Below are 18,475 nucleotides of genomic sequence, written 5' to 3'. Positions count from 1 at the left end.
GTGTCGTGTTGCTGGTGATTCCGGAAGAAACAACAGTGCGGCGTGAACATGGTGAGAGACGAGGGTTCGAGAAGGGGCATTGTCAGACCACGTTTGGGACAGAGATTGAGGGAGTAGCCATTGGCCAAATTCCCACAATATTCCCCTTGCTTATTTTCATTCTGATCTTAGCTTTTAAGCTGCTTGGAGTGGTGCCTGTTATGCTCTAGCGAGTGGGGAGAGCGCTGGGTTGAGGCAGCTAGAATAAGAAGAGTTGGGTATTTGAGGGAAGAGGGGTGTGGACAAAAGAAAAGGAACTCAAGAAGATGCCATGTACTTTCAACTCTTTTAACTCTAAAATTTTTGTTTTAAGGGGAAACAAAAGAAAACACGGAAGTATGCGACCATGAAGCGAATGCTTAGTCTCAGAGATCAGAGGCTGTGAGTGTCTGGAATCAACTGGGTTCATAGACTGCCCGGAGATATAGAAGTCACGAGGGGATAAGTAGTAAAAGTTTTTGTTGTTGTTTTGTGTTTAGTTTTGATATTATTGTGTCTTGGATTTATATAGCATAGGGTAATAAAGTATAACAGTTACTTAGCTGATGAGCAAGTACACTGGTGAATGGGATGGGAATTCATCGTCGCTTAAGTGTTCAATTTGTACCACCGTTTTTATATACTGTATGTGCCATATCACATTTAAGCCTCCTAACAGTTCTGTGAGGTAGGTAGGATTATCTCTATGTTCTTGCCATTACACTGCACATTCCCCGGGAAAAAAACGTTTGTTATAATTTTTGAAAGGCAGTGAGGTCAGAGACCATGGCTGTACCAGCACCTGACAAATCAAGTATTTTTGAAAGAAAAAATGGGAAAATACATAGATGTCTCCACTTTATAAATCTTATAAGAAGATTTATGACTCTGGAAGAAGAGAGTAGAATGATATTCCCTATTATAAGGAGGAACTAAACAGCTTGCCTGCTTCAGTGAACAATGGACTGAGTTATTAAATAAGTAAGGACTAGACTTCACTGTTTCTGAGCCTTAGAACAAAGGAGTGAGTGGTTGTTAGAGCCTTCATTTGTTATTAAATTGTATTCTTGGCCTTTTGTATGTATTTATTATGTAATTTTAAGGAAATTTGCCCCACTAATAATATTCTGTTTCTAGTTAAAGTTAAATTTTGTATATATATTGTCACATTTTAGTGCTTTTTAAGAGACATGTAGGGGAACCCTTTTCCTCCTGCTGTTGAAGCATCTCAGTCTTTAGAAGATAAATGTCAGCCTGTTTACCCACTGCTTGGAAGTGGATTTTGATCCTTGATATGAGAGCTTCTGACTAAGAACGAAATAATAATCTAACCAACATTTATTTATCCATTAACAATTTTTATGGATTATTAGCTAATGGTTTTAAAATTTAATTATGTTTTACTGATTAATTCCAGGCTATTTCCCACATAGTTATTCGTGCTCAAAAAGTGTATACTGATATTAATATAATGAAGTCACAAAGTAGAATTTCCTTTCTAGACAAAAAAAAAAAGAAACTTTTAATTTTCACGAGGTTATAACTGCTATGGTTTTTTCTTCTCCCCTACATTGAATTTACTTGTTTTTTTTCCCTAGTAAAGAAAAGGATAGATTAAAACCGAAAAAGAAAGAAAAGAAAGATCCCAGTGCACTCAAGGAAAGAGAAGTGTGAGTAATCAAAAATTTCAAGTTTTCCTTTAAAACTAGAAGAAAGATTCTAAAACTGTAGACCTCATAGAAATTCAGGCTTTCCCTGAACTGATTTGCTCAGTCATTTGTCTGTCTGGCACAACTATACAAATGAAGCTATGCAAATGAAAGTGTTATTGATGAGTATATACCAATTCTAATGGTTTGAAGGTTTTTGGACTTCATAGAGCAGTAAAATTTTCCCTAAAATCCTGGGAATTAAATCTAGGATCATTTGTTTTTCTTTGCCAAGAATCTTTCAAAAGAAGTAATTGCCATTGTTTTAACATACCAGCATTTCATAAAAGAGAGAATGTGTCACCAAAAAGTAGTAAGGGCATATTTTCAGGATAAAGGTCATTCCTTTTAAATAAATACACTTAACTTTATGAAACCTCATCACATTTTTCTTATTTTTCTTATTTGCTCTAGATTGGTGATGGATATATCATCACAGGATTTATTAGGATTTATTTCCAAAGAAAGGAAAAAGGAACAAACTGTTGCAAGCAGAGACTTCTTTTTGTTTTTACCAAATATCAGTGTAGACATTACTTTGTGTTTTGTTTCTTTTTCCTTCAGCCCCCAACACCCTTCCTGCTTATTCTTCCAATATAACACACAGCTGGGCCCACCTTACCACATCCTGGTCGATACCAACTTTATCAACTTTTCCATTAAAGCCAAACTGGACTTAGTGCAGTCAATGATGGACTGTCTGTATGCCAAGTGTGAGTATCAGACCTTTCCATTTCTGTGACATTTGTACAGAATAATCATACTTATCCAACTACATGAAAAGAGGGGAATGGGGTTCTAGTTTAACTGAATTGCTGGCTATTTAATTTGCTCACCATAGCAATGACCATTTTCAGTGAATTGAAATATAATGCTGGGACTTCCCTGGTGGTCCAGTGGTTAAGACTCTGCACCCTCCCAATGCAGGGGGCCTAGGTTCGATCCCTGGTCAGGAAACTAGTTCTCGCATGCTGCAACTAAGAGCCTGTGTGCCGCAACTAAAGAGTCCACATGCCGCAACTAAAAGATACCACATGCCTCAACTAAAGATCCCACAGGCCACAACGAAGACCCCACGTGCTGTAACTAAGACCCAATGCAGCCAAATAAATAAATAAATTTTAAGAAAAAAAGGACTGAAAAGAAATATGCCAAAAAATGTTAAAAGAAAAAAGACATTTATGAAAAAACAGAAATATACGGGCTTCCCTAGTGGTGCAGTGGTTGAGCGTCTACCTGCCGATGCAGGGGACACGGGTTCGTGCCCCAGTCTGGGAAGATCCCATGTGCCGCGGAGCGGCTGGGCCCATGAGCCATGGCCACTGAGCCTGCACGGCCACAGCAGTGAGAGGCCTGCATACCGCAAAAACAAAAAAACCCACAGAAATATGATGCAAACTTGACTGGGAATAATTAAACTTTCACAATTCATAAAACACTTAGCATGCTTTGATCATCATTATAGACATCAATTTAGAAAAAAAATAGGTGGGGAATTTTCTGTTTTAGGATTTTAAAACAGATTTTAAAATTCTGGATAAATGAAAATTTATTTCACTTCTCACTATTTATTTATTTATTTATTTATTTACATTAAGTAGGAAACATCCTCCATTCCACTCCAATGTGGAAAAGCTAAATAAGACATTTTGCCATTTACAATCAGAGAACCAGAAATGATGATGGTCAACTATTCTTAAGTTTATTCAGTGTGATGTTTATTTGTACCACAAAGGATCTAAGGTAGTTTATTTACACGTAGGTATGCAATTTACCATTAATAGATTTCCCTTGTGTGTTTGGGTATCTCTTCCTTCAAATGATCTTCTCTTCCTACCATGAGAAGGAAAAAAAAATTTAGGCCAAGGACAAGGGAATAACTTCCTAATAGATCTGTTGCGTATTGTGGTGACTTTATATTCATATATTTGCCAGTCATCTAGTTGAAGGTACAAATGAAAATTAGACTTTAACTTGTCCGTAAAGAATAAATTATTGGAATCAAAGGAAAAAATGCGCACCTTCATCTTTAATATTTAAAAGGTACTATATAATGAACATTTACAGAATGAAAGTAATTTGAATGTTGTTTATTGATTTATTAAAATTAGCAAGATCGGGGGGCCTTCCTTGGTGGTGCAGTGGCTGAGAATCCGCCTGCCAATGCAGGGGACATGGGTTTGAGCCCTGGTCCGGAAGGATCCCACATGCCGCAGAGCAACTAAGCCCATGTGCCACAACTACTGAGCCTGCACTCTAGAGCCCGCGAGCCACAACTACTGAGCCTGAGTACCACAGATACTGAAGCCTATGCGCCTAGAGCCAGCGTTCCACAGCAAGAGAAGCCACCACAATGAGAAACCTGTGCACTGCAACAGAGAGTAGCCCCCGCTCGCCACAACTAGAGAAAGCCCGGGTGCAGCAACAAAGACCCAATGCAGCCATAAATAAATAAATATTTAAATATTTAAAAAAATAAAATTGGGAAGATGGGATAAGGCATGTGTGATGAGTAAGAGAGGTAAATAATTTAAATGCCTAAAATTAATAAATATAAAAAGTAACTGCACACTATAAAACTCTTAGAGGAAAACATAGGCAGAGCACACTACGACATAAATCACAGCAAGATCCTTTTTGACCCACCTCCTAGAGAAATGGAAATAAAAATAAACAAATGGGACCTAATGAAACTTAAAAGCTTTTGCACAGCAAAGGAAAACATAGACAAGACGAAAAGACAGCCCTCAGAATGGGAGAAAATATTTGCAAATGAAGCAACTGACAAAAGATTAATCTCCAAAATATACAAGCAGCTCATGCAGCTCAATATCAAAAAAACAAACAACCCAGTCCAAAAATGGGCAGTAGACCTAAATAGACATTTCTCCAAAGAAGATATACAGATTGCCAACAAACACATGAAAGGATGCTCAACATCACTAATCACTAGAGAAACGCAAATCCAAACTACAATGAGGTAAAACCTCACACCAGTCAGAATGGCCATCATCAAAAAATCTAGAAACAATAAATGCTGGAGAGGGTGTGGAGAAAAGGGAACCCTCTTGCACTGTTGGTGGGAATGTAAATTGATACAGCCACTATGGAGAACAGTATGGAGGTTCCTTATAAAACTAAAAATAGAACTACCATATGACCCAGCAATCCCACTACTGGGCATATACCCTGAGAAAACCATAATTCAAAAAGAGTCATGTACCACAGTGTTCATTGCAGCACTATTTACAATAGCCAGGACATGGAAGCAACCTAAGTGTCCATTAACAGATGAATAGATAAAGAAGATGTGGCACATATATACAATGGAATATTACTCAGCCATAAGAAAAAATGAAATTGAGTTATTCGTAGTGAGGTGGATGGACCTAGAGTCTGTCATACAGAGTGAAGTAAGTCAGAAAGAGAAAAACAAATACCATATGCTAACACATATATATGGAATCTAAAAAAAATTAAATGGTTCTGAAGAACCTAGGGGCAGGACAGGAATAAAGACGCAGATGTAGAGAATGGACTTGAGGACACGGGGAGGGGGAAGGGTAAACTGGGATTAAGTGAGAGAGTGGCTTGGACATATGTACACTGCCAAATGTAAAATAGATAGCTAGTGGGAAGCAGCCACATAGCACAGGGAGATCAGCTCGGTGCTCTGTGTCCACCTAGAGGGGTGGGATAGGGAGGGTGGGAGGGAGACGCAAGAGGGAGGAGATATGGGGATATGTGTATATGTATAGCTGATTCGCTTTGTTATAAAGCAGAAACTAGCACACCATTGTAGAGCAATTATACTCCAATAAAGATGTTAAAAAAAAAAGATGCTAGTTACACGTATAAGTTTTAAGGTTTTTTTAGAATTTTTGTTGGGGTGTGGTTGGTTTATAGTGTTGTGTTGGTTTCAGGTATACAGCAGAGTGAATCAGTTATACATGTATGTATATCCACTCTTATTTAGATTCTTTTCCCATATAGGCCATTATGGAGTATTGAGTTCCCTGTGCTACACGGTAGGTCCTTATTATCTATTTTATATACAGTAGAGTGTATATGTCAATCCCAATCTCCCAATTTATCCCTCCCCCCCAATTTTTAAGTTTAAATAAAATATTTAAGGGACTTCCCTGGTGGCGCAGTGGTTAAGAATCTGCCTGCCAATGCAGGGACACAGGTTCGAGCCCTGGTCCGAGAAGATCCCACATGCCGCAGAGCAGCTAAGCCCATGCGCCACAACTACTGAGCCTGTGCTCTAGAGCCCGCGAGCTACAACTACTGAAGCCTGTGCTCCTAGAGCCCATGCTCCACAGCAAGAGAAGCCATAATAAGAGAAGCCACTGCACTGAGAAGCCCGTGCACCAAAATGAATAGTAGCCCCCGCTCACCGCAACTAGAGAAAGTCCATGCACAGCAACGAAGACCCAACGCAGCCAAAAATAAATAAGTAAATAATGCTAAAACAAAACAAACAAAAACAAAACAAAAAAAATAAGGCACCTATGTATCTTATTTAAATGATTCACACTTTGACTTCTTGAAATACTGGACACAGAGTTACACACTGATGAGGGACAAAGTTGGTTTAACTGTAAAGTACCGAGCAGACACACAAACCAAACGAGAAGCCATGCTCAGAAAAATAATTTTTAGGCCTCCAAAGATAAAATAACAATCTGACTTTATTGTTCTAGGGTAATGTACTGTATCAGGGACTCCAGTTGTTTCAGTGGCACTGTGCCATGCCACCCAGATCATATCTGTCAGGTGGGATTAAGTGGGAACAGAAACTGATCCAATCAAGCTGCCAGTAAATTGACTGAAATTTGAAGGCTGTAATGTAGCAGTGATTTTGGACAGGAACAATGTGAGGAATTAAACATAACAAGACTTGGTCACTCCTGCTATGTCTTTGCAGTAGAGCATTCTATTTTTATGACAGTATGTAAAATCCTATTACATCAAAATTCTGGAACACATGGAGCTCCTATAGAAGCATGATGTGTTATCTGCCAACAAGATATTAAACCAAATTCGTCTGGTGTTTTCCGTAAATAATTCCCTACTATTGTCTGGGATCTAGTAAGTATTGACTACGTTTGTGAAAATAGAATTCTAGGAATGACCTATCCTATTTTCTGTGATTTCACTGAAGAAAGAACATATTGTTTTATTTGTATATTTCATCTCAGTAATGTTTTACTATTATAATTCCATGTTAATATGTTATTCTTGGTACCATGAAGTCATAGTATTTTCCAAACTAAGTGATTTGTTATTTCTTTGAAAGTTAGTGGTATATTTCTTTCATAATCTTCATTGTCACCATTAACAATAAATATGAAGTGGCTCTACTACACAGAGTTTAAAGAAGGGTGCTAGAATATATGGTGTGCTGTTTCTGTCATCCAGGATTTGACCATCTAGATGGAGAGAGGAGATGTCAGTAGATGAAAAAAAGACAATCATAATGCCAGCTGTTTTGAACTATGAATTACTATGTTCTGGTGTTGTGTTAAGTGCTTTTCATAATTATCATAATCCTCACAATAACTTAATATGATGAGTAGTATGTCCCCATTTTACGAATGAGAAAACTAAACAGAAACTTGAAGATTCATTTCTTCATTCGATAATGATCACTCTTGAGTATCAGATATTATATAATATAGGAATTCAAGAGAGGGTGAGTGCTACTTGATCTGAGCTTCATAGCTTGGTTGGATTTTAATGAATAGAGAGAGAGAGAGAGAGAGAGAGCATTCCAGGCAAAGGAAAGGACACTCCCAAAGGTTGAAAACATGAGAGCAAATTTGGTGAGAATAGTTGGGCTCAAGTGAGTATAAGTGGGAGAGTGAAGGTGAAACTCAATTCTGTCCACAAACATTTCTTAAAGATTGGCAGAAGTGATTTGGAGACAAATTGTTGAGTGCTTTAAGTAAAAAGCTAAGGAGTTTAGACTTTGTTTTACAGGAAGTGGTGAGTCAAAAATCATTTAACATGTGTTTAAATTATGTAAATTATAATAGTAACATGTACATTAAAACTAAACAATACAGGGACTTCCCTGGTGGCACAGTGGTTAAGACCCCATGCTCACAATGCAGGGGGCCTGGGTTTGATCCCTGGTCAGGGAACTAGATCCAACATGCATGCCACAACTAAGAGTTTGCATGCTCAACTAAGGATCCCATGTGCCGCAACTAAGGAGCCTGCCTGCGGCAACGAAGAAGCCCACGTGACACAATTAAGGAGCCAGTGAGCTGCAACTAAGGAGCCCACCTGTTGCAACTAAGACAGTGCAACTAGATAAATAAATAAATACATATTTAAAAAACAAAAAAACGAAAAACTAAGCAATACAGAACATAAAAAGAATAGGCAAAAGTTCTCCCCCGCATCAGGCCGTGATTTTACTTCCCAGAAATAATCACTGTTAATAGTTTGGGTATTACCTTCCAACCTTTTACAATTAATAAAAATATAGATGTAAACATAATTGGAATTATACTATGCATGCTTTTTGGCCACCTGTTTTTTTTTCACTGAGTAATGTATCATGAACACCTTTCCATGTTAATACATGCTACGAAGACCTTTGTACAGCTTTCAAGCATTTCAAAACTTGGATGCACTAAGATGAAAAAAATCTAGAAAATATACATTAACATAACCAATGTTGCAATAAATATCTTTGATTATCTTCCTAAAAAAAAAGTAACTGCATAAGTTTATTATTAACCAAGTTATAAAGGTAACCACCAAGTGAGAAAAACAGCCAATGAATTAAAATAGTCATCTCTATGGATCAGAATTGGTGGGGTGGGAAAAGATCAGGGGATGGTTACTTTTTCATATAGTCCTTTTCATATTTTTTTAAAGCTATGTACATCTAATACTTTATTTTATTTTATTTTTTAATTTTTTTAACCATACGCGGGCCTCTCACTGTTGTGGCCTCTCCTGTTGCGGAGCACAGGCTCCAGACGCGCAGGCTCAGCGGCCATGGCTCACGGGCCCAGCCGCTCCGCGGCATGTGGGATCTTCCAGGACCGGGGCATGAACCCGTGTCCCCTGCATCGGCAGGCGGACTCTCAACCACTGCGCCACCAGGGAAGCCCACATCCAATACTTTAATTTTTTAAAAAGCCTCTTAGAAATCATAAAGAGTAGTCTGAAGTTGACGCACTACCATGCCTGTAAAAGTGTACTAGGGTGGCCTGTATGAGGGAAGACACTAATCTTGGTAGACTTCTTGTATTCCTATGGCGTTCCTGCTTCTCCAGGAATGCTGTGACCTATTTATAAATGAAATAGATGGAGGATTCAAGCATGGCCCCTTGGAGGTGAATTGCTTCCCTGACTGTATAGCTCTGCCACTATTATCTAAATGGTTATTGTTTAGGGGAATTCTCTGGCCATCCAATGGTTAGGACTCGGCACTTTCACTCTACTGCTGAGGGCGCAGGTTCAGTCCTTGGTCAGGGAACCAAGATCCCACAAGTGCGTAGTGTGGCCAAAAAAAAAAAAAAAAGAAAAAAAGATGATTGTTTAGGATAGCTTTAGTCCTATAGTTAGGTTTTTCTGCAGATATGGATACCATAGAGTATAGCTGTAATGCATACAGCTAAATGTTCTCATGGTGCCTTTTCCAAAAACAAGCTTATTAAGGAAAATACCACTTTCTGTGTAACATAATACCTCAAAGTAAAGTCTGAAGAAACATTCTACTACAGTACAAATTCAGTTACGTAGGAGATTCCTTAACTGTTTTAAGCTCTGCTTATTTAATTTTTCTTCACTTGCCTTTATTTATAAAAGAATGCCTTTATCTTCCTCTTGCCTTGGAGAGGCCCCTTGTACTTTTCATAGCTCCTGGTCCCTTGCATTGATATTCTAACAAAGGAGCATGGTTAGCTACCCATGAGCTTTCTTTTCTGCCCATGAGTCCTCTTTGTAGTGATCTTCCTGAGCCTGCTTCCATGCTCCTGATGCAAGCCCTTGCTTCAGTGCTACATGGCTCTGAAATTGATCCTTTTAAGACATGTATTGCCCTCTGATTCCATGACTGTCTGCTCTTCCTGACTTCTTCTTTCCTCCATTTTACAACTGCTTTTTCTTCTGGGCATTGTATTTTAGTTTAAGATTTTTTAACTTTGTTTGCTTTCAAGAGTGTTAATGTATTTGTAAAAAGAAAATCTAGCATAAAGAAAATGAAAGTTCCCTATAAAGCTTTTCCTCAGAAAGGGGCAGCTTTTAAAAATTCATATACAATTTCTGTGGGGTAGAGGTTACTTTTGTTTATTAATGAGAATAGATCATGCATTATTTACTTTTTTATCTTCATGCTTTTTTTTAAAAAAAAACAGCTTTAAGATCTAGTTCACATACCATATAAGTCACTCATTTAAGATATATGAGTCAGGGAATTCCCTGGTGGTCCAGTGGTTAGGGCTCTGCACTCTCACTGCCGAGGGCCCAGGTTCAATCCCTGGTCGGGGAACTAAAATCTCACAAAAAAAAAAATAAATAAAATATATGATTCAGTTGCTTTTAGTGTATTCATAGTCAATTTTAGAACATTTTCATTATGTGAAAAGAAACTGAGCTCCTTAGCCATCATCCCCCAACCCCCCCATTCCCCCCAACCCCCCGCCCCACCCTGCCGCACATAGGCAACCATTAATTTGCTTTCTCTATATATAGATTTGCTTATTTTGGACATTTCGTTAAAATGGGGTCACATATTTTTGGTCCTCTTTCATTTTAGTGTAATGTTCTCAAGGGTCATTCATGTTAAAGCATGTATCAGTATATCGTTTCTTTTTGCTACCAAATAATATTCCATTGTATGGCATTGTATGGCATTGTATGGATAGATCACGTCTTAGTTATCTATTTCTCCTTGCTTTTTACATTGAACAAATACATCTTGAACATTTTTCTGTGCCAATATATATAGATGGGGCTTATTTTTTTTTCACTTATAGTATTCTTTATTTTTTTTTGTTGAAGTATAGTTGATTTACAACGTCGTGTTGATTTCTGCTCTACAGCAGAGTGACTCAGTTGTACACATATATACATTCTTTTTTATATTCTTTTCCATTATGGTTTATCCCAGGATATTGAATATAGTTCCCTGTGCTATACAGGGAAGAACCTTGTTGTTTATCCATTCTCTATGTAATAGTTTGCATCTACTAACCCCAAACTCCCAGTCCATTCCTCCCCCACCCCACTACAAGTATTCTGTTGTTTAAATATGTTGTTTTTAAAGACTAGACATTTGGATTATTTCCAGTTTTTACCCTATTATAAACAAAGCTGTAGTGAATATCTTTGTGAATGTGTCTCTGTGTTAGGGTGGAATATTTCTTTTGAATACATTTTCTAGAAGCCATATTGCAATATCAAGGGAGTATATATTTTTTAATTTTAATAGGTATTGCAAAATTGCCCTCAAATAGTTATACAAATCTATACACCTACTTACAATGTGAGGATACCTATTTCTTCAAATATTGGGTGTTTTCGTCTGTTTAATTTTTGCCATCCTAATAGGTAGAAAGTATAGTCTTGTCTCAATGTATATCTCTTTAACTAGGAGTGAAATTGAGCATTTTTATGTTGATTGACCATTTGTATGTCTTCTGCTATGAACTGAAATGTAGCCTGGTGGTTAAGAACCCACTCTGAAGCCTGACAGTCTCAGTTCAAACCTTGGCTTCACCTTTTGCTGTCTAGTTACTTCATTGTACTTCAGGTTCCTCATCTATAAAATGGGAATAATAATAACAATGCTACCTGATAGGAATTGTTCTTAAGATTAAACGAGATAATCCTTGTGCTTAGCACAGTGTCTGGCAAATAACACATAATTCCAAGCTATTATTTTTTTAACATCTTTATTGGAATGTAATTGCTTTAAAATGTTGTGATAGTTTCTGCTGTATAACAAGGTGAATCAGCTATACATATACATACATCCCCATATCTCCTCCCTCTTACATCTACCTCCCACCTTCCTTTTTTTTTTTTAACATCTTTATTGGAGTATAATTGCTTTACAATGGTGTGTTAGTTTCTGCTTTATAACAAAGTGAATCAGTTATACATATACATATGTTCCCATATCTCTTCCCACTTGCATCTCGCTCCCTCCCACCCTCCATATCCCACCCCTCTGAAGTCAGGCAGCCTGATTCCTCCAGCTCCATTTTTCTTTCTCAAGATTGCTTTGGCTCTTCGGAGTCTTTTGTGTTTCCATACAAATTGTGACATTTTTTGTTCTAGTTCTGTGAAAAATGCCAGTGGTAGTTTGATAGGGATTGCATTGAATCTGTAGATTGCTTTGGGTAGTAGAGTCATTTTCACAATGTTGATTCTTCCAATCCAAGAACATGGTATATCTCTCCATCTCTTTGTATCATCTTTAATTTCTTTCCTCAGTGTCTAATAGGTTTCTGCATACAGGTCTTTTGTCTCTTAGGTTTATTCCTAGGTATTTTATTCTTTTTGCTGCAATGGTAAATGGGAGTGTTTCCTTAATTTCTCTTTCAGATTTTTCATCATTAGTGTATAGGAATGCCAGAGATTTCTGTGCGTTAATTTTGTATCCTGCTACTTCACCAAATTCATTGATTAGCTCTAGTAGTTTTCTGGTAGCATCTTTAGGATTCTCTATGTATAGTGTCATGTCATCTGCAAACAATAACAGTTTTACTTCTTATTTTCCAATTTGGATTCCTTTTATTTCGTTTTCTTCTTTGATTGCTGTGGCTAAAACTTGCAAAACTATGTTGAATAATAGTGGTGAGAGTGGGCAACCTTGTCTTGTTCCTGATCTTAGAGGAAATGGTTTCAGTTTTTCACCATTGAGAACGATGTTGGCTGTGGGTTTGTCATAATATGGCCTTTATTATGTTGAGGAAGTTTCCCTCTATGCCTACTTTCTGGAGAGATTTTATCATAAATGGGTGTTGAATTTTGTTGAAAGCTTTTTCTGCATCTAATGAGCTTATCGTATGGTTTTTATTCTTCAATTTGTTAATATGGTGTATCGCATTGATTGATTTACATATATTGAAGAGTCCTTGCATTCCTGGGATAAACCTCACTTGATCGTAGTATATGATCCTTTTAATGTGCTGTTGGATTCTGTTTGCTAGTATCTTGTTGAGGATTTTTGCATCTATGTTCATCAGTGATACTGGCCTGTAGTTTTCTTTTTTTGTGACATCTTTGTCTGGTTTTGGTGTCAGGGTGATGGTGGCCTCGTAGAATGAGTTTGGGAGCATTCCTCCCTCTGCTATATTTTGGAAGAGTTTGAGAAGGATAAGTGTTAGGTCTTTTCTAAATGTTTGATAGAATTCGCCTGTGAAGCCATCTGGTTCTGGGCTTTTATTCGTTGGAAGATTTTTTAATCACAGCTTTAATTTCAGTGCTTCCAAGCTATTATTATAAAGCTCTTTGTATATTAAGAAAATTTACCCTTTGACAAATGTGTAAAATGTTTTTTCCAGTTTATTTTTATTTTACTTCAGTATGACTTTTTGTTTGATAGTTGTCAAACAGAAGTTTTATATTTTTATGTGATCAAATTCATATTCTCTGGTTAATTTCACGGTTTCTTTTGGTTCACATTTAAATATTTTGATTCACATTTAAATTTTTTTCCATCTAGAATTTATTTTAATATATAAACAATGACAAGGATCCAGCTCATTTTTTTTCCCCAGTTATGTTTATGACAGATACTTTACGGAATGTGATGTGGGGTTGGAACAGTTCCCTAGTTTCTTTATAGATAAGGATTTTATTCTTCTCTAGTTCTTATTGTTCACTGTACTGTGCTTATTTTGCTGTCATTTCAAAGACTCTTAACAGGGGAATTCCCTGGTGGTCCAATGGTTAGGACTCTGTGCTTCCACTGTTGGGGGCCTCGGTTTGATCCCTGGTCAGGGAACTAAGATCCCTCAAGCCGTGTGGCACGGCAAACAGTAAATACATATACATACATACATACATACATGCGTACATACTCTCAACCGGATATAATTCAGAGAGAGTTAAATCAGTTCCTTTACAAGTTCTGTTACTAATTTTTTTTTCCTAACAGGTATCCCTTGTATAACTGACTGCGTAATGGCTGAAATTGAGAAATTGGGGCAGAAGTATCGAGTGGCTCTAAGGTAGGAAGGACCTGGTCCAGATTTGTTCTAGCTTGGTGTAATGAAGATTGTTTTGACCCTCCTTCAACTGTTTGCTATCCGAAGATTTCTTGTCTGATTAGTTTAAATAAAAATCATCCAAAATTAGTTAACTATTTATAATGAAGAAAGCAAACATTGGAAGGTTAGAGGTTTTCAAGCTGAAGCTTTTTGAACTAAGTTACTTAGTCATATTGGTCTCATGGGCCTCCATTTAAGTTCCTCTAGATTTTCAATTAGAAAGTGTTTTTCTGTTAGTTTGTTATCTAGTTATCTTCTTCAGAATTTCACATGTAAAGCATTTTGAGTTTACCTAAAGAAGTTTTGAGTTTATCTGGAAAGTGCCCTTGAGTTTACAGCAGTGGTTCCCAAAGTGTGGCTCATGGAACCCTCCCCCACCCCAGGGGTCCTAGAGACCGTTGCAGGGAGTTTGCAAAACTGTTTTCATAATAATTCCAAGATGTTGCCTTTGTCACTGTGCTGACATTTGCACTGAATGCAAAAAATGCCAGTGCCTTAGTACAAATCAAGGCAGTGGGTCCAAATAATGCTAGTAGTTTTTGTATTCTTCACTACCACCCACTGGCAGTTGAAAAAAAATGCCAGTCACTTAAGAATATGCTTAACAGAGCAGTAAAATTCATTAACTTCATTAAATCTCAACCCTGCAGTACACATCAGTATTCTGTGTGGTGAAATGTGAAGTACACATAAAGCATTTCTCCTGATGGCTGCTCAGTAACCTTTCTGTGGTAATCATTTCATGATGTATGTAAGTTAAATCATAACGCTGTATACCTTTAAACTTACACAGTGCTGTATGTCAATTATATCTCAATAAAACTGGAAGAAGAAGAAAAACATACCAAAGGATGAACGTTGTCTCTATGAAAAGCATTTTTGTGCTTGAGTTGTGAGCTGAACCAGCTTCTTTTTCATGAAATATCATTTTTATGTGAAGAACAACTGGCAAACACTGATTTTTCAGACTTTGGTATTTAGCAGGTATTTTCTCAAAAATCAATGCAATGAACCTGTCACTTCAAGGAAAACAACTTACTCTGTTAGTTACCAATGATAAAAATTGAGCTTTCAAGTGAAAAACTAGAGTTTTGGAAAATCATAAGCTTATCACATTCCCCATACTAAAGACCTTTCTGTTGAGACCAGTGAAGGCATTAATGAATATGATTTTTTTTTTTGTCCTTCCACATTGGTACATACAACTCTACCTCATTTTTTAAAATAGGATAGGGGTACCAAAATGTATTTAACTTTTACCTTGCTGGTGGATAATCAGATTATCTCCAATTTTCCACTCTTCTAAACTGTGTAGTAGTGACATCCTTGTGCCTATATTCTTGTACATGTGTGTAAGACAACTTTCTAAAAGTAAAATGGTTAGGTTAAAATTGATTTGGTTTTGAATCCTGGCTTTTCCCAGCTGTGTAGCTTTGAACAAATTAATCAATCTCTCTGAATCTGCTGCTTTATCTGTAAAATGGAAATATAATAATTCAGTTTTGTGACAAGTACATGATGTAAGGCACAGCAGCTGTCAGTCAGTAATTCCTTTCTCTCTAAATTGTCTTTCAATTAGAAGATAAGCTTCAGGAGGAGAGGGGTGTCTTAAAAGCTCCAGATAGATCACATTACTCTTATTTCACTGATTGAGAGTCATAAAGTTATTCAATTGCTTGAATGTTTTCATTAATCCACTTTTATAACCATATAGGATTGCCAAGGATCCAAGATTTGAACGATTACCATGCACACACAAAGGAACCTATGCAGATGACTGCTTAGTACAAAGAGTAACTCAGGTATCATCATTTTTAATATGTACTTTGTGCTATTTAAAAAAAAAAAGATAAACTTATTTCCTGAATGTTCATGTAAAGTATCTAGGAATATAAATGATAAAAAAAAATTATATAGAATCCCTTCATGTGAAGTGTAGGTGTCCTCATTTACTTGAGAAAATGGATTGGAAGTGTATATTATAACCATAATGGAAAGATCACTGGCTGAGGGAGGATTTCAAATCTTAGCACTTGCATTTATTGGGTGTGTAATTTGGAGCATTTACTGATTCTTTATTCCACAAATCTTCTCTGTAAGATGGTTTAAGTGAGTGAGTATAGACATAATAATGTATCAAATTCCACCTCCCTGTGAATCTAAAGTGAGGTTCCATTTACTCCCTGTGTAGGAATTTTGTTATGTCTAAGTCTCCCAGGATGCTGTTTCACACATACCCTAGAATAAGTAGGTTTTTGATTCTTGTGTTCTGGCTTCCTTGTCAAATACTACAAGAACTTTTGCTACTGATTGCACTTAAAGAGCCTCTCTCTGCTGAGGATAATCATCTTCATCTGGTGACCACACTGCCGTCCTTTTAGCCACTTCATCCCATGGGTGGGGCCAGCATTTCCCTTAATTTCCCACAGCATGGCTGACACCAATCTGCAACTCTTTATAAAACTCAGTGAGAGATTTGGGTAGGATGGAAGTAAAGTACAATACAAATTAGTTCCAAACTGTAGCTAAATGTTAGTGCTTTTAGAGCTGTTTGATTCAGACTTGTCCTGGATATCATCCTATTCTGGCTTTAGGGCCAAGGAGGCAGCCAACCCCCACTGCTAGGAGGCCTCAGAGTAAGTCAGCCCCGGAGATGCCACAGACCGCAAAAGTTGTGCCCTCGGATCTAAGGCACTTACTCTACCTTTGTGTAGAGCCTCTAAGGGCGTTTTCCCAAAACCAAGGAATTGTCTGTCACAGATACGAAAATCCTCTCCACTTATAAGACAAAAACCAATTTGCAGCTTTTAAATAGTTTTTCTATCTTCTCCCCCTCAAAATTCTTAGAACTACATTCAGCCCAGGCAGCTTATAAATTTGAGCTCCTAGATCATAGTAGCTACTTAACAAATTGATTTAGCCTTTCCTTTCCTATTTACTGTGAAAATGAATAGTTCTTCAGACTAGCCAGTGGTTGTATCCAGTATCACTGAATGAGCTCTATGTGAACACCCAATGGGTCTCTTCCAGCACAAGTGTTACATTGTGGCCACAGTTGACCGGGACCTTAAACGAAGAATCCGGAAGATCCCTGGAGTTCCCATCATGTACATTTCTAACCATAGGTGAGAACTTTCTCTTAGGGAAGTGATTAAAAGTATATAATTGATATCAATTAAAAATGAGGTCAAGTTATAGAAGGATTTGAAAGAGATTGATGTATCAAATGTTTACATAGTTCTATTTGAAGAAATGAGGCAAAGTAACAAGAGCAAAGGCAAAAGATAGAGCTAGGATTTAGGAATAAGGCAGACATTCACATTGTTACAGTAAGATCACTAGAAGAAATAGGGAGATGTGTGGCCTTAAATACAAAGCAGTAATGAAAATCAAGCTAATCTTTTTGGCTAGAAATATTTTTTTGAAACCTAGTGCATGTGATTACCACCTCATCTGGGAAACTAAAAGTTTACTAAAAAAACAAAAGCTGTGGACACCCAGTGCCAGCTGGGCCCCCAGCTGTTGGCAGGTCTGTGAGCCCAGGGAGGCCAGCAACAAAACCACCTACTCAGCCCTCACAGTTGTACTAAATAATAAATAAATGACCACTATTTTAAGCCAAAACAAACAAACAAACAAAAGCTGCTTTTTATCCTTCTTGGATATTCCTATGTCAGTCCTCAGATATTATTGGCCAGCTTTTATCCTGGGACAAACACAACAGAATGGGAAGAATATGGGTGAGGGCCTTGGACTTACCTGGACTCAGAGCCTGGCTCCCCAACTTAACTTTCTCACTTTGAAGAATAAAGATAATATAGTCAGCATTTTGCTGTAAATCATTCATTATGATAGGCCTTTAAAATTTAGTTCCCACTGACAAAAAGGATTCACAACAGGAGGTGAGAGTGATGTAATCAGTAAAGGATGGGTTTTTAAGGTGGGTTCTGGACCCACATTTCTTACCAGTGTTAATTTTTTGTTCTGATCAGGTACAACATTGAGCGGATGCCAGATGATTATGGAGCCCCTCGGTTCTAATTCTTAAAAGACAAATTTCCTCTGCCTTCCTTCAACCAACTTTCTCTTTTGCCAGTTCATTAAACATGCTATAGCATGAATTATTATTCCACTCACCCATTTGCTCTGTAATGAGCTCAGTATGGTTAAATACACTCACATTTTAATATTTTTGTTGTTGTTATTGGGTTTGTTTTGTTTTGTTTTGTTTTGTTTTTGCGGTACGCGGGCCTCTCACTGTTGTGGCCTCTCCCGTTGCGGAGCACAGGCTCCGGACGCGCAGGCTCAGTGGCCATGGCTCACGGGCCCAGCCGCTCCGCGGCATGTGGGATCTTCCCGGACTGGGGCACGAACCCGTGTCTCCTGCATCGGCAGGCGGACTCTCAACCACTGCGCCACCAGGGAAGCCCCTTTAATGTTGTTTTGAAAATTATATTTTGTGTCATTTTAAAATTTGTTGCATCTTTTTATAAATCAGATAAT

The 18,475-nt window shown here is 37.5% G+C and overlaps 1 protein-coding gene across 1 annotated transcript; it reads left to right on the top strand.

The window, feature by feature from the left end:
• The first annotated feature begins 9 nt into the window (after positions 1–9).
• FCF1 (FCF1 rRNA-processing protein) lies at positions 10–18,419 on the top strand. The gene is made up of 8 exons (XM_082837900.1): positions 10–51; positions 353–420; positions 1,617–1,688; positions 2,292–2,440; positions 13,861–13,933; positions 15,687–15,774; positions 17,003–17,097; positions 17,965–18,419. Exons 1-8 carry the CDS (start codon positions 49–51, stop codon positions 18,011–18,013), a joined length of 597 nt encoding a protein of 198 aa, XP_082694026.1. The 5' UTR covers positions 10–48; the 3' UTR covers positions 18,014–18,419.
• The last annotated feature ends 56 nt before the right edge of the window (positions 18,420–18,475 follow it).

The sequence above is a fragment of the Leucopleurus acutus genome, assembly GCF_964270905.1.
Source record: "Leucopleurus acutus genome assembly, chromosome: 1".
Taxonomy (NCBI): Eukaryota; Metazoa; Chordata; class Mammalia; order Artiodactyla; family Delphinidae; genus Leucopleurus; species Leucopleurus acutus.
Note: the sequence above shows the minus strand (reverse complement) of the source record. Positions and strands in the feature narration are given on the sequence as shown.

Excerpts from the sequence above, each read along its gene's own strand:
- FCF1 (XM_082837900.1), top strand. Across the intron at positions 1,689-2,291 it reads GCACTCAAGGAAAGAGAAGT|CCCCCAACACCCTTCCTGCT; the intron begins GTGAGTAATCAA and ends TTTTTCCTTCAG. Across the intron at positions 15,775-17,002 it reads TAGTACAAAGAGTAACTCAG|CACAAGTGTTACATTGTGGC; the intron begins GTATCATCATTT and ends GGTCTCTTCCAG.